The sequence below is a fragment of the Siniperca chuatsi genome, linkage group LG4 (genome assembly GCF_020085105.1).
Source record: "Siniperca chuatsi isolate FFG_IHB_CAS linkage group LG4, ASM2008510v1, whole genome shotgun sequence".
In the NCBI taxonomy this organism is placed as follows: domain Eukaryota; kingdom Metazoa; phylum Chordata; class Actinopteri; order Centrarchiformes; family Sinipercidae; genus Siniperca; species Siniperca chuatsi.
The window spans coordinates 29,714,141-29,738,392 of record NC_058045.1 but is presented as its reverse complement, the minus strand read 5'-3'; the positions used below and the strand labels follow the sequence as shown (position 1 = coordinate 29,738,392).

The 24,252-nt window shown below is 40.6% G+C and overlaps 1 protein-coding gene across 1 annotated transcript in view; it reads right to left on the bottom strand.

The window, feature by feature from the left end:
* Positions 1 to 24,252, bottom strand: part of LOC122874707 (metabotropic glutamate receptor 8-like) — a 128,602-nt gene that overhangs the window by 17,523 nt on the left and 86,827 nt on the right. Inside the window, exons 7-9 of the mRNA XM_044192938.1 lie at positions 17,768 to 17,968; positions 5,997 to 6,136; positions 3,777 to 4,712 (exon numbers count right to left, since the gene is read on the bottom strand). Of these exons, the coding sequence (XP_044048873.1) occupies positions 3,777 to 4,712; positions 5,997 to 6,136; positions 17,768 to 17,968 (1,277 nt within the window). The remainder of the gene's footprint in view (positions 1 to 3,776; positions 4,713 to 5,996; positions 6,137 to 17,767; positions 17,969 to 24,252) is intronic.

The window sequence follows — 24,252 nt, the reverse complement described above, 5'->3', positions numbered from 1 at the left end:
ATAACCTCAGCTCAAAGCTCCACTTGCTAGCTTTTTGGGGCTTTCAACGCTCACCTTCTTTCTCTCCCCGGTTGCATCTCCCATTCACCATTTTAATGACGTATGTCTGAAACATTTGTTCATTCCGATTTGTTAAGTGGGAACACAAGGAAGAACCTTATTTCAAAGTCTCACAAGATTGTTAAATGATTAAAGTTAAGTTCTTGCAGTAGAAAAAGGGCTAATTGTCTCTCGGTACTGCTGCTGGCTCAGCTGTCAATCAATCTTGTACATCAAGTTGCCCACTCAGAGGCTTGAAGGCTAAAGAAACATTTTTATGCCTTTAATAGAGATTTTGACAGTAGTGAGACAGAATACATGGGGAGAGAGATGGGGAACAACATGCAACAAAGATCCCTGACTCGAACAAGGCAGTTCATGGTTGGTACCTTAACCCCTAGGCCACAGGGGCAGGGGTCCCGCTAAATGGGTTGGGGGTTTTTTCGCTTTCATCATAAAATAATATTAACAGTAAATTGTAAATTTGAAAATCACTTTGACATGATTTCATGGGATGACTTTTGTAACTTTGTATAGACTTTGAAGCCCGACCTGTCCAGAACTCTTCAGATCAGCTCCCGTCAGTTTCAGGCTGACACTCAAAGCACCATGTTGCTTTTACTGATTTTCCTCTCACAATCTTGAAAATCAGATGCCATATCCACATTAGGGTTATTATCAGTTGTGCAAAGTGTTCCTGGTTTAAATCTAAAACAACGCTCCATATCCTCAGTAAGTGAACAGTAGCAGCAGAGAAAGACTGATAAACTATATTTAGAGGAAATCTGTGAATCGCTCCACCTGTCCTCTAGATCTCCCCACAGACATGATAATGAGCAAAATCCTCCATCTGGCAGCTCGCTTACAACAAACTCAATCCAAAGACTGTTGTCTGAATGTGCTAAATTTAATTCTGCTCTAATTAGTTTTGTGTCAAGAGGCAGCAGAGCAGGCTGGGTTGTGCCTGTGGTGATCAGAAACGTATCAATCGTCAATCAGTCAGTCAGAACAGTGTATTAACTCTGGTTCGTAAAGACAGTCCTGTCTCTGAAAATAAATAGACCTCTGTATTTAACATGTGTAGAGACAGAAAATGAGACACTGTAGTTTTAAGTTTACACAAGCAGCCAGCCTTCAGTTTGGAGGAATTTATTTACCTTATTTAACTGTTTAGCCCCTGTGACTGCTGTGAGGACTCCCGTCCTCATTAAGCTTTGTATTTGTCTCTTTGTAAAAGAGTTAGTCAGTATCCAAAGAGTTTGGAGGGTCATATTTTTAGTGCCATTCCCAAGCCAAAAACACAAGAACAAAAGCGTAAGGAATGGATTAAACATGTGTTTGTCTACTCTGATGTAAGCTGCAAATGATAGCATGTCTGGCTAACTAGCTTACTAATTATAGTACTAGCTAGCATTGCTGTAGACTACTTCCAATGCCAAGGAATATATATATATGTATATATATATATATATATATATATATATATATATATATATATATATATATATATATATATATATATATATATATATATATATATATATATATATATATATATATATATATATATATATATATATATATATATATATATATATATATATATATATATATATATATATATATATATATATATATATATATATATATATATATATATATATATATATATATATATATATATATATATATATATATATATATATATAAGTAAGTAGGTTTTAAGTAGACTAGAATGTAAAAGTGAATGATTAAATTGATTGCACTGCATCCACTTATTTGTCATGTCTGATTTAATATATGTTTTTAGTATTTTTTTGTTGTTTGCAAGCAGCAACCTTCTGGGCTACAAGTGTCAACTCTACATTATATTAAGGCTTAAAGTTATGCATAATTAAGGATATGACCGATTTGAGTGACAGGTGGTTGCCGTCGCAGGTGGCTGGTTTCAGCAACCAGGCTTCATTTGGCCCGCCTCAGCTCCACTCACGCTCCACGTGTTTGCCCATTTTGAATTAGCTGGGAGCCGGCGGCGTCAGGCACTGCCAAGATGATGACGGCCGGAGCCACCACACTGGCTCTTCAGAAACCTATGGGTGATGTCACAGAGACTACGTCCATATTTTATACAGTCTGTGGTTGTTTGGTTAAATGTTGTGCTTTGGGGGACACAAGTCAATCAAATCAAAACTTAAATCAAATATCATTTGCTAACTACATTAGTTTCTGGGGTTACAGGAGACATATGAAAAAGTCCTGTTCAGGACTGGAACAACTGTGTGAGTTTAGGCTAACCAGCGGCCAGCGTTCTGCTCTTTATTGGATTTGGGGAAGTTTACACTCCAGCAACTGCAGCAAACGTTACCAGAGATAACATTACATGGGTCAAACACATCAGTTATGGTTTGAAAATATGAACAATAGACAATCTAACCTCTATGCTGCTGTCAATGTTTTTCTACAGTTAGCTTCTATAGTTAGGGTTTTTAGAAATATATATCTATATATGTAGATATATATTCCTTATTATATAGTACTGTAATATTAACTAGCTCTACCTTGTAATACAATAACAATATCATCTTTACATAGATCATGGTGTGGATGTTTACCTTTTACATGATTCAGACCTGTTAGCTCACAAAATCTAAGAGTAATGGAGCTTTACTGATATAAGTAAATATTTATCAGGATACCTCTTTGTGTATTATTTGCAAAACACATTGGAAAAAAAATGTAGTTTTCACAAATATACCCCCAAAAAGAAAAGGTAGAAAGGTAAAAGTAAAGTAGCTTGATTCAAATCAGCACTGTGAGCTTCAACATCACAAACTACAGGATTTCAACATGCCATCGTCAGTGTCAGACAAAAAGGTGTGTGAATAAATGTAGATGCTGCTGACAATGTAGCATCTCTTCTATATAGAGAGGCGAAGTCCCTCCCCTTCTGGTGAACCGCCATAGCACCTTATTTCGGAAAAAATATGTGCGGTAGTCAATGGCGAGAGACAAATTATTTTTTGATCCCCTTTGAATTGTGCCATGATTTACACATATAATGTTCGTCAATTTAAAAGAATTTTGCATGTCAAGAAAGTCACAGTTTGTTGTGAAACTGTTGAAGTATAAGACTGTGAAAATCCGTAATTAGAAAGACTACACACCCGAAAGTCGTGCAAGTGGCGTCATGACTTCCTCTCTCCACAAGCTACCCAGAGCCGCTGAAGCTATGATGCCCGTGTGTTTCGTGCATGGATGTAGAAAGTACTGGATTAAGTCCCACAAGCAACGGGTCTTGCTCGTTTTTTCGCTTCCCGGCTGATAAAAGGACCAGGAGTCGCTGGATAAAACAGCTAAGCAGGTAAGCTAACGTTACAAGGGACGGCCATGTTGTGTTGTGGACGCATATTGTGTGATTGAGAGATGTAGTTCACTGAACGGTTTCACACAAAACTAAATGGTACCACGACAAACCTACGACAAACTGCGACTTTCTTGACTTCTTTTGAATTGACAAACATCATATGTATAATTCATGGCACAATTCAAATGGGATCAAAAAATAATTTGTCTCTCACTGTTGACTACCGTATGTATTTTTTCTGAAATAAGGTCCAATGGGGACCTTGGGGGACAGCGAAAGGGGAGAGACCTCCCCTCTCTATATAAATTCTGTTGGAGGGCTGAACATTACATAAAACATGACAGTACATTATTTATCAGAGAAGCACACTCACCCGCTCTGCCGACTGTGCCGTGCCAAAGAAGATAGGGATGAAGGCAAGCCAGATGATGCAGGTTGTGTACATAGTAAATCCAATGGGTTTGGCCTCGTTGAAGGTCTCTGGTACACCACGCGTCTTGATGGCGTAAACAGTGCATGTGACCATCAAGAGGATGCTGTATCCCAGCGAGCAGATGAGTGACAGGTCGGAGATGTCACACTTGAGGACGCCGCGCGCGTTCTCAGGATCCTGCGTGCGCTGCTCACCGTAGTCCACAAAAGTGTGCGGCGGGTCGGCTGCGAACCACACGAGCACACCCAGCAGCTGAACTGAGATGAGCGAGAAGGTAATGACCAGCTGGGAGGCTGGTGAGATAAAGCGTGGTGCCGTTACTGCCTTCTTGCCCTGTTCGAAGATGCGGTGGATGCGGTTGGTCTTGGTGAGCAGCGCAGCGTTGCTGAAGCACATGCCGAGGCCCAGGAAGATGCGGCGGAAGGAGCAGACGACAACATCGGGTGCAGCAATCATGGGGAAGGTGATGATGTAACACAGGAAGATACCCGTTAGCAGCACGTAGCTCATCTCCCGCCCCGAGGCGCGAACAATGGGCGTGTCGTGGTAGCGGACAAAGGTGACAATGACAAAGGTGGTGGCGATGATGCCCAGGACGGAGATGAAGACAGGCAACAGCGCCCAGGGCGAGTGCCACTCCAGCTTGATGATGGGTATGGGCTGGCAGCCTGTGCGGTTCTGGTCGGGTCTCTTCTCGTAGGGGCAGAGCTCGCAGGTGAACTCGCTGGCCTGGAAATGGTATCCCTCGCAGCGCTCGCAGTGCCAGCAGCACTGGACGCCCTTCACCACCTTCTTCCTCTCGCCGGTCCGGCAAGGCAGGCTGCACACCGATGCTGGCAAGGAGGAGTCGCCGGTGGTCCACTGCAAGGCCTCCATCTGAGGGAAGGGAGAAGGATCCAGGCTGGTCAACGTTCATCTTCAAGCTGAGCAGCTGAACAAAGCTCAGCAACATCATAATTATCATATAATGACATCTTTTCGAGAGCTATAAAACAGAGTTCAAGGTATATTAAACTGCAGGCAACAGTACTGATGCTTCAGGCTCTGTTAACTGACTGGTTAAACTAACCTGAAAATGGGTTAAAGTGACTACAAACACACTCTAAGAGTACCATGTAGGAGGATTTAAACACAGCAGAATTTTATTCCCTTGGTCAGTGGACAGAATGTACACTCAGGTGTCCACGTAAACACAATAATGGACTCCCACAGAGACAATGCGGATTCATTATGAGGAAATATTGCAGGAGTTAACAAAGCCAGTTATGCTACAATTGAAACAAAACAATTGAATGAGTGAATTGCATTGTGGGTCTCGTCACAGCCACCATGGTAATAATTTTTTAAAATATCTGTTGTGATATTATTATTATCATTATTGTACTTTATTTATTTCGTTATGAATAATGAGACCATAATGTGAGTTTTAATTACTTTGCAAACACCATAAAATGGTCGAATAATGTTTTGCATTCATGACTTGACTCTTGACCAGCAGGCGGCAACGCTGCAATCTCTTTTCTCAAGACTGAGGAAAACACAAATTGTGGCATTACTGGCTTTTTAAAAAAACATTCACTCCTGCTGATGTGTTTCTGTTTGGTGCAGAACAAATCACTGCTGCAGGGCTTCAGACATGACTGCACGCCAATTTTTTTTTATCTTTTATGGAGCAAACAACATGTTTCATTTAGTAAGTGGACCTTGAGTTGAGACAGTTCTGTCGAATTGCTGTCAAGAATGAACCTTCAAGCTAAACCTTTAAACCGACACAGATACAAAGTCCTAAAAGTGCTCAGAAACATGGAAAGTCTTAACCTATATAGTTCCATGGCAACTGAGCAAACTCCAGTTTAAAGGTCCAGAACAAGCTCGTACGTGGACCTTGAGTTGAGATTATTTTGTTGAACTGCTGTTTCTAAGGTCAAGAGTAAACTCATAATGTTTGATTCAAGTCTGACTTATAACCATGTTGGATAAAAGTTGCATGTTCCACAGAAACATTACATGTGTCTCCATTATCTGGTTTTAATGGTGTTAAAATCCTCATTGTCATTCAGGGTAATCTACGTCAGTGTCACTTCAGTGATGACTCACTTATTTCACTCTTTGTCGACAGATGTTGACAAAATAAGACAGATTGAGATTATTGGTCCTTACGTTCAGATACAGCTGATTGGTCCAGTGTCCGATGACCTTGTACTCTGCTGTCGACCTGTTGTTGATCTGATACTGGAAGATGTCGTAGCGTCCAGGAGCGTCGCCATTCTCGTTAAAGGTGACCGGAGTCCCTGCACTTCCTGAAACAACACAAAGACAACTATTTATTTAAGTGTCTCTGTTAGCTGGGACAGCAGTTTTACCAGACCTGCCTCCACCAGGACTGGGCAGTAATACTGTAATAACGTATACCAATATTTTTGTTATCATCGCGTGACCAAGCTTGTGCTTTTAAGCTTGTGAGCAGTCTTTTCTTGATGCTTGACCGCTTGTATCCTGCGCTTCCATTGTCAGAACTGCTCTAGATCCCTCATTGGCAAGTGTGACTAACATACCTTTGGTTTGTTTGTCTGAATTGTAGCTTACTGATTGGCTCCTTTCTCTACAGTTTCAAGAAAATGTGAGATGCAATACAAACAGTTATCCTAACCAATGGAGGTGGGGGATGAAATGTGCTAGAACCAACCATGTGTTTACAATGGTGGACTCAGGCTATGTGAAAAAATGAAAAAGGGCACCAGCTGTATGCGGTGCAGTATATGGAACTGTATTGCGTTTTTCTCCACTGGAGGGGCATCAATTCATGCACTGAATCATGTTTTCTCCACTGGAAGGGCACACTAGAGGGCACTTCATCAGGTTTTGTCCACTGGACGGGCACCCATCATGGCTTGGATAAAAATTACTACTTTGTTAAAGTTAGGGGACCTTTGGCATCATGGTTACAATAATAACCACTTGATTGAGGTTGGAGAACGATCATATTCCCACGTTTTGTTGACCCTTCCATCCACCCTGACCTCTTCCCTCTCTGGACATTGTTGCTCTCTAGTAACATCACCTGACTTCCTACTTTGCACATGATGGACAAGAGTCACAATTACTATGGCCTTTAGAGGCTTGAAAGTAAACGAATGTTGTTTTTGGGCATTTTCTGAAACGACTGGTGCTGTTTTTCTAGGGAGAACAGCCTCAATAATGCAAGTGTTAAAACAAAGTATTGTTTTTGTATCACAAAAAAGGCTTCAGTCCCTGTCTGTGTTGTCTTTTAAAGCAGTAAACTGTTATTCCTCTAGTTTCTTCTCCATTTTCTCTTAGGTTTTTCTGTCAATGTGACGCAGGTTTTCCTCTCAGTCTGAGTCATCTTGTCACAGTTTCCCTGCCGGCTCGTCACCACAACAACCACACAAACGTCTTGTTGCCATATTGACTAAATCCCTCCTGCAGTGTTAAAATCACATGCTGTCTGACACTGTTTACACTCAGCCAGAAGTTTAATAATAATAATAATAAAAAAAACATCTGAAAGCACAAGGCAAAAATTTTTCATCTCAACTTCCAATTTTCTGGTTTCCATCATAATTTCTCCTGAGCAGTGGTGTAAAAACGGCCACATACTGTGGTAACATGTAAAACAATAATCTTCTTTTAGGTTTTACGTACTTATATTATCTTATAAAGTGGTTTCTCACCTGACACACTTAACAAAATAAGCTTCTTTATTCCCTATAGTGATTAATGATGCTCAAACGAAGGGAGGAACAAATGGGGAGAAAATGTGAATGATCTGCTGAACATCTCTCAAAGAAATGAATAAAAGAATAAATGGGATGAGGATAAATAAATGATGCACGCGATATTTTGCAATGTAGATTTATTTATTTCTAATATTCATAACAGAAACTGATAAATTCACAGATTTCAAAAAAGCTAAGAATAAATGCATCCAAGAAGCATTCGGGACGGATTGAAATCTGATTGTTCAAACTACCGTGGGAGGTGGTTTGAGAGGCAATATGTAATCTGTATATATACTCTGACTTGACATTGCTTGACTATATATAATCTGTTTCTTCATTCATGCCTGCGACACAATTAAGGAATCAAATATTAAAATCCAACATGTTGGATTATTGAGTGTTTGAACTTTACAAAGAACACTCAGATGTTCAGTTAATCCTCCTAAACTTCGTGTTTTGTCTCTTTTTCTTTCAGCTGCTGTATTCACTGTAGTGTGTTGTTATTGTACAGTAGTGCTGTATTCCTCGCTTCAGGGCAAATTTAACATTGGGGACAGCAGAGTCTCGAACGTGAAGCGGATTAGTTTGGAGCTGCTGCAGCCGAGAGGAAGAGCAGCAGATTGGAGTTAAAGAGCAGAACAACAACAACAAAAAAAAACTGATTTATAATGAAGTGAGTGGGTGCCAGTTTGATTCTATTCTGCCCCTTGTTAAACATGAATAAAGGCATCACAAATCACATCAGTGTGGCGATGAATCACCACAGCTCCCCTCAGGATGTAGAAACCCCCCCAACCACCACCACCTCGTCCTCTCCATCCCCCACTTCACTTCATTTCACTTCAGCAAATCTGTGTTGATACAGAATTAACATCCTCGCTCCACATTATTTCCAAACACGGTAATCATGATAACTCGTGGTAACACATGGTGCAGCTTTGCCATTAAATACAATAAGATGACCCACAAACAAACAATCTGCTAGAACAAAAAACAGACGTTACAGTCAAATCCAGGATAAAGAACTCTTCGAGTCTCTGAAAGGCAACGTTGGTTTAACGCTTTAGCTCATTTGCTTTAATAAATGCATACTTTATATACAGTACTGCTGACTACGGTCACATTATGCTGACGATATTGATGTCTGTCCATCTAAATTTGAAGTTTTCAAACTGTGGAGTCAAAGGAGGGTCTCTGAGGGAGAGACGTGAGACAAAGATACTGCATAAGGTGAAAGAGACAGGTACACACCAGCATTCTGAAAACAACAGGAATTAGTTATTGTAGCAAATAAACAGCCATAAATCAGCTTAGAAATCAGAAAAATAACGCTTCAGAACTTGTCTCATAATCATCAAGTTTTCAATTTTTCTTCAGTATCACAGTAATCCAGTGATAGTTGTCTGTACACCATTTATATAGAGCCATGAGCAAGCACTTGGCGACAGTGGCAAGAAAAAAACTTCCTTGAACACAAGTGAACACAAACACGACTCCAATGGGATGATCATGTTGCTCTGTGTTTGCTGGATGTGGAAGTAGGCATCGGTTTGCTAACATGTTAGCCACAACTACTTTATGAGGTGAGAATATGTCAGATGTTTTCAGCTTGTTCTGCTGCCCCCAAATCAATCAATGCAGGTTTAATTTATGCACCATGAGTTTGGGTAGGTTTTCCATGGGTTTGTTCCAGATCTGGTCCTACCCCGACTTGGATCTCAGGTCAGGTCTTGGATATTAGTAACAAAGTGGACATGAAGACCTTTACTCAGGAGGTCATCAAAATCATTCGGATTCGTCATGTGAGAACTACAAATATCTATAATAGTTTTCATGGAAATCAGTCCTATAGTTGTCAAAATATCTTACTCTGGACCAAAGCGCCATTCTTAGGCAACAAAAAAAAAATACTGTAAGTATCAGCTGTGAGATATAGACAGCTGATAGAGGTCTGGTAAAGTTTCCAAGAATTACAATTCTTGTCAGCCTCTCTTACGTTGTCTTTACATACATGTTTCCAGTGAGACTATCCCTTGAGATTTAAACCATAAATACTTATTTACTGGCTGTGAACTTTATTTCCAGGATGTCAATACTTTGCTGCTGTTAGTGATGTCATCAAATCAGAGCAGAAAGAGACCTGATGCTCCATTAATCCACCTGTTCGACCTGAATGGATCTAACAGCAGCAGCTCTTTTTCACCGTGCTGACGGGGAGCATGTGTCGATCTGAAACTCAGCAGAGCGAGGCCACAGAGTTTTATTGAACTGGTCTCCTGTATCTATTGTTTCCAGGGACCTTGGCAGACGGCGTGGGCGGTCAGAGCTGCAGCCTGGCAGCTCGTCTATTCAGCCATGTGATAATGCCTCTGAATGTACACGTTCACATTCACTCTGCATCCGCACTCTGACTGCAGCTTTACATTTATTCAGGTTCCTTCATTCCTCCTTTAGCTGTTGAGTTGTTCTGTCGATTTCAACCTGACTGAATTTTAATCATTTTTGATTTCACACCTAATTACCTTGACTTTTTTGTCCATCATTCCTTTCAGATGTCTGGATCTCACATGAACAGTGAAAGCTTTTTTTTCAAATCTAAAGAAAAGTTGAAATCTGCTTTTACCAAACTGTTGACAGGTCAGAATTCTAACCATTGTTGAAGATTTTGCACAATACGAATACCTTGAAATCATGTTTCAGCTTTTCAAAAAGATCAATAGAAGAAACCCTCTTTGAGAATACACACAGAGTACTGAAAGCTGTGGAAACAGAAGTAATCTGGAGGATGTTTGTGGTTATATTTTTAATGAAAAGTAAAGTATGCTCGAAGAGTTGCTAGAAGTCACCAAATGTCGTTGCTGGCTAAATTGATTATGCATGACCTCATGTAATACATATGCATATACATATATTAAAAGTTTAGAAGATTAAAAACATTTTAACAAAACAAAATTAAACTAACTCTAAGAGTATACATCCACATTAAGCCGTTTACATTTTTATAAAGGCTAAAGCCTTCCGTCCAAAATATAGGCTGGGATATTTCTCACCCAAAAACTGAGCTTTTCCAGAGCAGATCAATCTCAAAATCCCAGCTGGGTGTTTTAATGTTTATGAGGAAAACTGAGCTTTTGCAAAACTTTGTTTCAAGCCTGCCCAGTCATGTTCAGGGGCTGTGTGACGTTGTGATCATAAAATAATGATTTTATCACCGCAGAAGAGCAGCTTGGAGATGACTGCTGGTTAACAGGTTGTATTTACAAGCCATGATTAAATCACTATTTCACACTCATTCTGTTTTCTGACTACAGAAACAAAATATGTAAATGAGATCAACACACACACACACACACACACACACGTCCTTGTACTTCTAACTTTTGTGAGGACCGTCATTGACATAATGCATTCCCTAGCCCCTTACCCTAACCAAACAAAATGTCCTCACTTTTCTCACTCTGTAGGTAAAAAATGTGTTTCAGTCCTCACTATGTTGCAAGTACAAGCACACACGCACACACACACACCCAAATCCGCTGTATTACAACACAGAGTAGCTGATCATAGAGAGCAAGAGGGGACTGATCAGAGGTTTAACCAGCTGAGACGCAGCAGAATAACCGGGCTGAGTCTGTTCCACACTCTGTACCAGATTTACGCACCTGAAAACCTTTCTGTGAAGTTTTGTTGCAAGAGAGAGAGAAAATTTGAGATTCACAAGTGATTTTGCAATTTGCTTTCTCAGGTCTTTCAATGTGGACAGAGATCTTTACAAAAACAACCTGGAATTGCTGTGGACGCATGTCGTCTTCACAAACAAAAACTTTTTAAAAATGAGATGGCTGTGTGTGGACATAATCCAACTCTGCAACTTGCTCTTTTATTCAAGCTGCCATCAACTCATCCATATGCACCTAAATCTACCTGTAATTTCAGGTTTTTATGTAGGCTGGTTGTACAGAGAGAAACTGAAGTTTATTGAATAAAGAGGATCCAGACACTGGAATAAACCTGTAAACTCTAAGGGATTTTGTGAAAAAACAGTGTCTAGTTATTTAATTTAGAACAAAAGCAAAAGAGAAGGAGTTCCCCAGGCAAACAATGGAGATCAGTGATCGGTGGTTAGGTATGCACATTCGCATTTCATTCACGTTTCTGTCTGGCTGATGATTGCTACCGCACCGAAATAGTTAGGAAAATGAATAGTTCCAACATGTAGCTCCTCCTAGAACCACAAACTGCATTTTTTACATTTCTGTTTGTGTACTAATTAAACAAATGAGATACGTGTTCATTTGTGAGCTGGTGATGGCTTAGAGGTTAGGGCGCCAAACATTTGCCACGCCATCCCCGGTTCGTCATGACATAGATCCACCTGAACATCTCATGAGGGCAGCTAGGCGCTCTGGTCGCTCGCTGCTCGCTGGCAGCCCTCGCCAGGGGGGCGGGAACTCTGGGAAACCAACCGCCGCAACAATCAGTTTCTCCTCCACTGTCAGTATGGAACAAATATTTGCTAGGCGTTTCAGTACATAGGGAGATGTTTACAGAGGAAAGAAAATCAAATCCCGATGAGCAATTGGTCGCTGCTTCAGTGTGTCGCTGCTAATTTGCATAAAGTTCAGCTCCGCTCAACTTCAACTCGTGGCTCTGGTCGCTGGCATCGCGCCGCTCGCTGCTGCCACGGCGTCGGACGCCTCTCGTCGCCAGCTCCCACTGAAAATGAATGACTGCCCGCCGCTTTTTGAAGCTAAGTGCACTGAAAAAAAGAGAATATAGTATTTTTCCAAAATGCTGAACTACTCCTTTAATCCTGAGGCTCACACAGTGCAGTAACAGCTGAGCTCTCGCTGGTTGTTTCCTCTTCCTGCTTTGTTCAGCAGTTTATAAAAAGCTGCATATTTGAAGTGAAGTCACAGTGGGAGATGAGCTCTTCACATATTCATCACTTCACTCGCCTACAGTACCCCCCCCCCCCCCCAGATCTGACTGTAAAGGGTTTCTCTTCCTGCAGCTCCACAGGGTCAGTCATGCTGCATCTCTCTTCAAAACGGCAAAAACAAGCTTTTATCGCCTCTTAGTAAGCATCCGCTGTCCAAATGAATCAGGGGAATCTCCTGACGCCCACCCCCACCCCGCTCTCCCTCGCTCTGCTGATCATGTTCAAACAGGACTTTACTACAAGATGGCTTTAGCACAGCGAGCGCTAACATTAGCACAAGCGTCTCGGTTAGCCTCCCGACGCTCCTCTAAAAATAAGCACGCGGGTAAGGAGCACACGGGTGAGATAGCGATTAGCCCCGCGGCCGCCATCGCCACAGAGCCCCGCTTTGCCCTGGATTAGCCGCATTTCATACATGGAATTATGGGTAACCCCGCTGCTCTGCGTTCAGAGACCTGAAGCATAAAAAACTGAAGCAGCTCAAATTTGATTTATGTCAACGTTTGATGTATGTGAAGGTTCAACCGAGCATGCTGTTAACAGATTCACGCAGGAAAAGCCCCAAACGCAGCATGACATGAGTGTGTGTGTGTGTGTGTGTGTGTGTGTGTGGGTATGGAGGCTTTAATAAGTTCAATCAGGCACAAACCACACATGTGCCACATACTGCTGAGGCAGGATTCAGCGCTCAGAAGCTGCAACCTGGCCCTTCACTGAGGAGATGTTCTCTGAAGCTGCAGATTAACTCATTATTATCATCTTCAGTGTCTCCAAATGTCGATCTTTGGTACCCAGAGTCCAGTTGAATACTTTAGGTAGCAAGGAGAAGTAATTCCTCGGAGAAGCTGGAACCAGATAATAGAAGCTAAACAACACACACATAGGAAAACTTTACAGAGAGCCAGCAGATCTGTTTTAGTTCAAAATTGATTCAAATCCAACATGTAAATCCCTCATCAGACACAACAAGTCAGCAAAGGAATAATGCAGGTTTTTGTGTTCTTTAAAAAAAAATTATCTGTTCGTTTTTGTATTTTGTTTTTCCGTTTTGTGGTGGCTGGCACACGGGCTAGAAAAGCAGGCTTGTGACGAGAAAAAGAAAAGCTGAAAAAATGAGCAACATATTTTGTGATCTCCACCTGTTTACCCTGTTTTCCCTTTTTAACTGGAATAAATCTCATGTGGTAAACAGTTTTCTAAAGAAGCAAACTCAAAGAAATGACCGAGATGAAAGAAGAAAACAATTCGAAAGGTTTGTTCCAGTTTAAAGCCCAGCAGACGGTTGGTTCACTGAGACTCCATCATGTTTTGGTTTCCCTTGATTGGGGATTATATTATATTTCTCTTAGTGTCTCCTTTAGCCATTTGTTATGAATGATTCACTGAGTTTAATTTTATTAGGAGATTTGTGAGGGAGTTGGGGTTATATTATGTGATTGACACGCACACCTTTGAAAAAGTCCCATTCAGCTTGAGCCTTCAGCAGGAGTGAAGAAACTGAAGCCTCTTTCTGGAACATGTGTTTTTCTTTTCCACTTTAAATGAGAGAAATTCTGCTCGCTGAGTCGTGAAAAGAAAGTCAGCCTTGCAATAAATGCCGGTGTTCAGAAGCCAGAGAGGGAAAATGAGCTTTATCAAAGCTTTTATGTAACCTACGGACGGCCTTGATTCAACCAGAGAGAGAAGATTCATCTCACATGTTTGAGCGCACGACATTGGCAGGAGGGGAAGAAGCCAAATAAATCATACATTATCTTTTTTATTGGAGCTCCTAATAAATCATACAAACAAGGATGTAATTTCTACTGGGGATGTGGGACATGTCCCTCACATGTTTCAAAATCCTATTTAGATTAGGTATATTTGACCATATGTGTGGTTCAGCAACAACAAAAAACGGCTCCGTCTGTGTTGTTTTGTCTTTTAACTTCCTGTCTGCAATGAAAGTGGGAATGCGTGCCGTTGTGTAGATCGACATCTGCTGCTTGTTACCACCTTGCACCTGCATTGTAGCAAATATCTGAGCAGTTTCACAACATAACGTACAGCGTGAAGGACTGACAGAGTGGAGAGAAAATGAGAGATGCTCATCCACGGAAGCCAAACATCGTCCGCTATTTACGTAGCAGCGCTAATAAGAGCAGCTCTGCTGCAGGTCTGGGATCAGCTGGTTATGTTACTGTTATAATAGTCATGGTGACTGGTCAGAATGTGTTGGTATTTGTATATTTATTTGTGTGGCCGTTCAAAACGTGTGTTATTACAGTATTTCTTACATTATTAATACAATTAATATTATATATTTCATGGTTGAGTGAAAAGTTGTGATTTAATTTGTGTTGATAAATTAGATTCCTGACCAACAAAGTAAAAATCATCAAGTTGTGAAGACTTGCATCATCATACTGATAAGTTAGCATCAGAGTTTTGGAAATTTTCATCATAGAAATAGCTAGGAGGCATAACGTCAAGACAAAACTCCAACTAGTGTGAGAGTTTTAAGATGACGATGATGTCAAACCTCCCAAAGCTTTCAGACAAATATTCAAAATATTTAAAATTAATCTGCCAGATCATCTGGCTGCTCGTATTTCTTGACCTGTCAGACTTCTTTTTAGTGATGCCACTGTGTCCCAGATCTCAGCTATTAACTCGGTGAATACAGCGCTATTATTACTGATAGAAATGATGGACAAAACTACCCAAATAGACATCATAATAAGCCACTTTCCCTCATTTCCCCCAAAATATAGAAACACACATAGTTCCTTACACTCTCTGTGACATGTGGCCATGGATCTGTAGAACGTCTCAGCACATAAGAGGAGGAGTGTGAGATTTAATATTCCATAGCTGTATGTGTGAAGTTTGGTGATTATTAAAGTTGTGTGAAAGCAGATGGATCATCTGAGTGCAGCAGCCCCCACTGAGCTGAGAATAATGAATCTGGAAGCAGGAGGAAATAAAACTGGGCGGAGCGGAGGATTCTCTGATGATGCCGTCAGCATTCACACTTCCTGCTGACAAAGGCCTTCACCTGCCGGGAGGACGACCGCCATGAGAAGAGCTCGGACCGCAACGACGAGGAAGAGAGGAAGATGAAGAAGATGGAGAGGAGGAGGAATTAAGGAAAGAAATAAAAGATGGGTTAATGAAGGAGTGATAAGTCCTCCTGATGCTGACCAATAATGGATTTAATCATCTTCTTTTTCTTCCTGAATCATCTCGTCTTCTGTCACATCTTCCTCCTGCCTTTGCTTGTCTTTTTCCAACGTTTTCCACCTCGTGCTTCGCCGTCACACTGTTCACGTCACTGAGACACACGAGAGAAACTTCAGGACTCCGACCAATCGCCTCCTCATTATTGGTTGATTAAAATGTTGTGTCTCAGCTCACATAACCAGATAAACTTCTTGAGAAATTCAAGAACAAATGTTTGTCAGAAAAGTGTGGAGACGCGGTCAGATGGCTTTTTCAGAGAACTTGTTTGACACCGAGGTGTTGACTGTTGAGATGGTGATTATTCAAACTCACAGCCAACCAAATGGCTCCATCAGAATTGATAAAGACTTGCTTGCAGGGCTGTACCCACACCAGAATGTTCTAATTCGACTCGGATTCGCCAATTTAGGTGATGCATCAAATATTTGTGTGGTGGGGGGTTTCTGATCCTCTAACATGAAACAAACAGCTTCTTCATATTATTTAACCTTTATTCAGGGAGACTACTGCGAGCAGTGTTTTCTTTTTCAGAAAGTGTTGATCACACTCAAGCTGTCCGGTAAAAACACAGTCTGATCTGTTGGCCACTGTGCAGCTCCACGTTTAGTTTGGTGGTTCTTGCTTTTTGTTATCTCTATAGATATCTCTCGTTTGTGAAAACAGCCAAACATTCTTGATGCATTTTACATCTTACCTAGAATTATGAGAAATCTATATGATTCACGGCCTCCTCCCAGTTAGACAACGGTCCAGCACACCTGCAGAGGGGGTGCAGATAAGCTGACACTAACCCTCCAAACTAAATTTATCTATAACAGCTACATGTGAAGTCTCACATTTTACCTGTGAAACACACATCAAGTGCATTTACTGGCACATTATCTCACATTTTCACTCAGCCAAAGAAATAAAATCAAATCCCAACAGCTTGTAGAGTGTCTCTTCTGACTGGTTCCTGACAGCACCGTCAGCTGCAGTAGAGCTCACACAGGAAGCAGTATCAGAGTCTGATCTGGTTCAGGCGTACATGCGCGTTGCTGCGCTGCTCTCCTTTTCTATCGCCCTCCTCTGTATTTCCATTACAGTTATTCTGAGGCAAGGCTCGGTTTGTAAAACTTTGTCCTGCTGCTTGTTGGCCTGTGCTTCACCTGACAATATGAGCTTTGAATTTGCGGCTCCTCGACTCATTTAGTCATTGATTAATGGATAAGTGTCCCTGATTTTTCTCAGATGTTCAGAAGGTTTTACTTAATTAATTTCATTTATGCTTAGTATTCTTGATTTTCCTTGTGTGCATGTGTTGTGAATGTGAAGACAGGAGGTTTGGTCACATGATCCGACGAAACTGCCGTGATGTCAGCCCAGAAAAACGATGTGGTGTCACGATTCTGTGTGGCTAATAAACAAATATTGATCAGAGATTGATCACAGACTGCAAACCGAGAGTGATGCTGCAGTTTGAAGTCTGGTAGATTGTACAGAACAAGGTGATGGCACGTTGTTAGAATAATGTGTTTGTTCAATCGCACAGTCACAGTTAAATAAAGGTGAACTCTGACCGGTGAGTCCGCCTCAGCTGAACAGGAGATCGCACCAAAACAGGAAACACATTCTTGAATTTTATCATTTGTACTGACTTCAATCAAGTGAAATGGCGAGGGAGTGAATACTAACTAGCAGGTTCAAATGTTTTGAAATGGCCTGACCTGAGAGATTTCCAGCTGTGATGCAGTTTTCAGGAAAATAAACATGGAGGTTTAAAAATGCAGATAATAATGACATAAACAGGAACAGTTTAATTCCTATAACCCTTTTGGTGTTCAATTTTAAAGTTCGAAGACATTCAAAAATTTTAATTAGAGAGGAAATTGTGGGAGTATGAAGTCTCTTGTGTTCATTTTTAACTTTGGAGAAGAGCGCTGGCCAAGCAGTTGCTTTAAAAGAAATGTTAATGAGTTGAAAAACACATATACAAATATGAGGGCCAGTGATGAAGATGCTGACAATCAGCCAGCAGCAGCTCTTACCGTTGAAGCCGACGGCACGGATGTGGGCCAGCAGCTCCTTGCCGTCGATGTTAGCCATGCGCGGGCACAGGCCGGGGTATCCGGCACAGAGCTCGCGGTGCATGTGGTGCAGAGCATGGGCCATGGCGTACACGGCGTCCATCACAAACTGAACCTTCCCCTCCTGCTCGTAGGTGGAGTCACGGCCAACTTTCTCCAACCCTGGTACAGAAAGAGAGGTATCAAACACAAAAAACACACTATGGATTGAGACTGAAAGTTCATTCGATCTCTAAACTCCATCGTGAGATACGATTGAAAGCTCCAGAACAGCTATTGAGTGGATCTTGTGCTGAGACTGTTTAGTCAACTGCTGTTTCCAAAATCAAGAATGAAATTTTATTCTCAACTTTAAAGCCAACACAAATGAGAACAAGAAGTGCTCTGAAAAATTGGAAATTTGAATATCTGCAATTCAATGTCAAGTGGGCGACTCTGCTGATGAAAACGATGAGATATGATCGAAAGACATCTGTCGGCTCTTTACACCAAAACAAAGGTTCAGTTTTTATTTGAATTAATCCTTATTATTTCTGAAACGCCAATCAAAATCAGAATCGAGCCTCATTCTCATCTAATTTCATACAGGTACATCTAACCCCTCCCCTTCCTGTTTGAGTTCTCACAAACCACCTCATCACCATGTTACCCCCACGCTGGGTGGAATATATGGGAACCAAAATTATTGAGACATTTTCTAATTATGACTTCTGTATATTGTAATCATGACTTAGCATCTCATAATAACAAGATCCATATCTTATCATTACGAAAAATCTATCTTTTAATTGACATATGGATCTTACGAGATACCTGTCTCGTAATAGGAAGAAACAGATCTGCCATAATTACCTTTTAATTTTCCTCACAATTATTAGATATGGATGTTATGATTCGATCTTTTTCTTAACCATGAGACAAGGCTGTTGTAATTGTGAGATAATCTTTTCATAATGTTGAGATAAGAATCTTGTAATTAGAGCTTTTCCTGTAAATATGCTTTCTGTGTCTTGCAATTTATGAGATTACGAGGTACAGATCTCACAGTTATCTGTATTGTAATTAAGAGCAGATTTTCTCGACATTTTGATATATAAATGTCATAATTATGATATACTTTGAAATTAAGGATATACAGATCACATAATTATGGTCTAATTGTTTCGTATGTTTGAGATATGGAACTTACAATGATGAGAGTTTTTTGTTATTATGAGATATGTATTTCATATTTATGACCAAATTTTCTCAGTTTTTCAAGATGCGTATCTCATAACTGAGCTAATTTTTTCATCATTTCAATACGGACCTCATAATTATAGGACAGTTCTCTCGTAGCCATTATGAGATACAGATATTGTAATTAAAAGTTGATTTTCTCATAAAGTTGAGATAAGAATCTCATAATTCTGAAAAATGGATATTGTAAATGTGCAATCTTTTCTCATAACTATAAGAGTGTTCATATTATCTTAAGATATGGATCTTAATCATAGTTACAAAATACAAAAGTAATGGAAAATGTATTTTGTTTTTCCTTGGTGAGTGCATTGAGCTTCCATACGATGTGCTCCTTTAGAATTCATCCTCTGGCGACATCACTGTGGATTTCATGACAGTAGTTATTGAGATTAAAATGATCGATAGACATCATCATTTTTAGGCTTTTCCGCTAATGAGCCAAACAGATGACAAAAACATCAACATTCAGAAGGTAAAGCAGAAAAAACAGTGAGATCTGTCAAAAAGCTTCTAATTAGAAACTAATTTCTGCCTGAGCTCCTTCTGCCTCTGTGTGTTTCCTTTTCTTTTTGAACCCAAAGGTTTTGGAGTTTGTCCTTGCCACCAGGCAGAACGTATCTCACAAAGGATTATGGGAACGTGAAATGAGCCACTTTCCTATAACTAAACCATTAACATAAAAAAATACATTTGGCTCCATCTCATTAGCTGTGATTAAATAACAGAGTGGAGAAGACATCCTCATCTTTTATTTGAAAACTCTGTAAAGTCCTTCCAAAAATTTTCACTGAGTAATTACCGTTATTAAAGCTGCGGTGCTCTGCGATCAGCCGCCGGCCGGAAAGCAAAGAGGAAAGCGAAAGAGAGGAGGAGGAAACTTACTGCTGGACTGGACCTTCCATCACCAGACGAGACTTTTCTGAATTAATAGGAGGTTAGAAATGAAATCCAATTTAATTTTAATAGCAGGCGGGCAGCGGGGGATCTGTCCGAGGGGAGACATTTGCTCCTGCAGTAAAGACTGATTACACGTCTGTGTGGCGGTAATGAATGATCCTCAAACGGCGAGCGGAGAGACGAGCATGTCTAACAGCCGAGGCAGAGAGGAGATGTACGGCTGAGCTGCAGATGATCGCTGCTCTCTGCAGATGATGAGTCTCCTCAATATTTAAAGAATACACGAGTTTGATCCTGGAAATTCAAATGGTGCCTGAATGCAGCGTTTTGAATTTACAAGAAGCTCAGCGTCCCCCAGTCTGACTCTGACTCAGAGAGGTTTCCCAGAACCTCTGTGGAAGAAGCTTCTCTGTGCTGGAGAACAGCGGCAGCACGTGTGATAATCTTGTATTCAGATTTAAATCTAGTCTGACTTGTTCTGAGCATGGACTGAATCACCTAGTGCCGACTATGCATCACTGTTTGACTTCATTCCTGTAGATGTCCCTTCTCTTGTTTTAATTAGCATTTTTATGTTTTTGGCCATATACAAGGAATTTTTTTTTTTAAAGCGGCTATAATCAATATTTTAGTAATAACAAAGTATCAAATGACAATGTGAAAACAATGTGACAATGTGAAAGGTGTAGCTCGTAGTGATAAACCTACAGAGAATTATCAGCTGAATCTGCAGCTCTCCTTTGGGTTTCGTTTTTGGCCGAAACAGGCAGCTGATTTCAGAGAAAAAGCTCTAAAAATCTACTGTACTCTACCTGCTCAGCAGCAAACAGCAGACAGACACAGTTAGAGAGCAGCTGGTGAACACATTGGAGCGTTTAGCAGCTAAAGAGCCAGATATTTCCCTCAGGAGCTGGTGGAGACCAAAAACAGAGCTAAGAGAGAGAATATTGGACTTGTATTCATCATGCGGACACAAACACGACAAGTTCACCACATCAACTTTAATGGTGACGTGTTCAAAACTTGTTTCCGCTGCCGCCAAGTGGCCCAAAAAATTATTTATTGCAGGTTTAAACCTCATTTTAAGCTCTGAAGTCTCAAGAGAAAAATATCTAATTTCAAGTTTTTTCCATTGATAACAGCAGTGCTTCACATGGTGTACATCCATTCAGCTGTACAACGAAAAAAAGTCTCAATCAGCAGATCTAACAGCCTTCTCTGATGATAAAATAATATCGACTAGAATAGCACATAATTTAATACATTTACAGCAATAACCACAGACAAAATAATGTAAACTATTAATAAAAAAGGACCAACTTTGATGTAACTTCATCATCATTTACAAATGAGGGAAACGTGAAATATCTGTACCAAATTTCATGACAGTCCATCCAATAGAAGATATTTCAGTCTGGATGTGGAAAAGGCTCCTAGATTCCCTGATATGAACACTCACTGTCCTCTTAACCATGAGTATTTCCTGTAGATTTCATGGCCTGTAGTTGTGGAGATACTTTCGCCCTGGAACAAACTGTTGTTGAGTGACTGACGTTGACGTTCGGGCAGGATGAGAGGGAAACCACACTTTCTTTTCACACGACTGCTTCATTTGCACAAAATGCCAGTTATTTAACAGCCGCTCACTCTAAAGATGTTACTGACTAAAACAAAAACCATATGAATTATCCATCATCCCCAGAAACTTCATGAATGAACAGGATTTCTGAGAGAAAGTGAGCAGCGTGTTTGGCCGGGCCTGATGGTGACTGATGATGATGAGGATGATGATGGTGAAACTAACACTGACTGAGGTGAGGCGGACGCACTCGACAGACAGCTTCATCACGGCTGCTGGCATTTCAATTACACATCACTTACAGGGTAAATTTAATTCCTTCTCAACAGGACAGACGTGTTTCTGTTTCCACGTCGCTCTCTCACACAGGCATCCTTCTGTTTCAATTAGATTTGGAAATTAGATAAACGGCAAACTAATTACAGAGGTTACCGGTGATGGGATGAGTTCGGGGGGGGAAACCAGCTTAGTTGTTGCGTCTTTCACGCCTGAATATATTTACATTGATAGAGTTTTTTCATTTGCTCTGTTGTTTGTCAGTAACGTCAGTCTGTGTCAGATTCATCAGCAGAGGATTAATAACAATGTTTCCTTACAACCCTGATCCTGGCTGAGAGTCATAAAAACATGACAGACACGCCTGAGAGCTGCTCAGACATTCATGAATTCATCCTGTGTCCATGCCAGAACAGAAGGGCATTCTTTACTTTATAATATTTTCTGCTTATCTTTATGTTTTTAGAGAGTGATTTGCATAAAAAGTACAAACAGCATGTCACATGGAAAAATGAAAGCACAGCACATAAGATGAAAAGTGAAATAAATCATCTTAACTCAAATGTCCACCACAACAAGATTTTAGGTTTATTATTCAGACTACAACATCTGCTTTTCACTTTTTCTTTTTTCTTATCAAAAACAAACAAACTTTGAGTCAGACGTGAAAGTCATTGTTTTGCAAGTCACAAGTGAGTCTCAAGCCTTGACTATAAAGTACCAATTCAAGTCCCAAGTCAAGACCGACAAGTACCAAGTCAAGACTAGTAAGTCGCATGACAAGTCCCAAGTCAAGACCAAGAAGTCCCAATTCAAGACCAACAAGTCCAAAGTCAAGGACAACAAGACCAAATTCAAGGCTAACAAGTCCATAGTCAAGACAGGTAAGTCCCTAGCCCAAGTCAAAAATCAGTAAGACCAACACGTTCCGAGACAAGTCCAAGATCAAGACCAACGAGAGCAAATTCAAGACTAAACAAGAAGACCAACAAGATCCGAGTCAAGACCAATAAGTCAAGACAGGTAAGTCGTAAGTCAAGTCCCAAGTCAAGACCAAGAAATCCAAAGTCAACGCAGGTAAGTCCTTTAAGGGTTTCATTTTTTAAAAACAGCCAAAAAACAGCTGGATGGTCCTTTAAGGCTCAGTGATTCAGCTGAGCCTTACACAAACACTGAATGCTTCAGATGACGCATAGTTTTTAGACCTTAAAGGTCAGTTTAAATCATCTTGTTTAAAAACCAGCAGCTCTTTGCTCTGCAGCACCACATCTGAGCCCTTCATACTGAAGTCATCACCGAGAAGCAAAAAGATAGCTGCTTACGGCCACTATCTCCTTTTCAAAGTATAGACAAAAAAAACACACACTTTGCAGACCATTCCTGAGTGCTGCTGAACACGAAACAGCTGCTCGACCTCTGATGTGGAGGCAGCTTTTCTCCCTCGGAGATCATTGCTGCTTTCAAACAGAAGAAAGAAAGACAGCCGGCCCCTGTTGACATCACTTCTTCACCTGCTGACGTTTCTAACCAAACAAACTGCAGCACAAAGGTACGAAAAAACATACACAAGAAAACACAAAAAGGAGGACAAAGAGGCGTTCAAATGCAAATCTGGCTTTCATATCCACTCAGTGTATTTCAAGGGAATCTGCAACACAGAGGAATACAAAACAAGGGAACACTGCTGTAAAAAGGTGAGAAAACAATGAGGCTCTTAACTCAACAAACACATCGTTCAACAAAGCAGAGGAACAGAATCAAATATTCATGTTGTCTGGTGAAACTATGTTTGCTGAGGTGGAAGAACTGATCCTCAGGGTGAAAAACAAGGTTTCCTCTGAATAAAAGAAACTCTATTTCCTCCACAACTCCCATTCCTGCTGCTGAGGGAACAGTTACACTGCAAAGAAGATCTCCATCTTCTTTTCGTCCATATTCCCACCCAACAATGGATTTGTTGGGGTGGGGGGGGTTGAAATTTGCCATATTTTGCAGCTTATATACTTTTTCAAGATATTTGTCAAAAGGTTTTTTTTTTAGGAACACACCAGTGTGATTGATGAACACTTCAATTGTCTTGATTCACACTGAAAACATTTCACAGCTGCTAACATCGACTCAAAGACTGCTGTGCCAATGGAGACGCTCTGGAAATGATGATGACGATGATGGAGACAGAGGATGAAATGATTGCCACTGTGATAACTTTCCAGAGTTGTAAAATCCTCTCTGATAGTATTAAAAACCTCTGTGCAGTGTTTTGGTGTCTGATTTGTTTTCGGTCTGAATGCTCAGTAAGTAACTTTTACTTGTACTGGGTATTGTGCTGCAGTATCGATATGTTTACTTAAGTAAAAGATCTGTGTACTAATTTGTGTAAACCCACTGTGCCCGACTGCTGCAATTTGTGTCAAAATTGTATTACCTCTTTTCGCAGTCATTACTAAGTCAA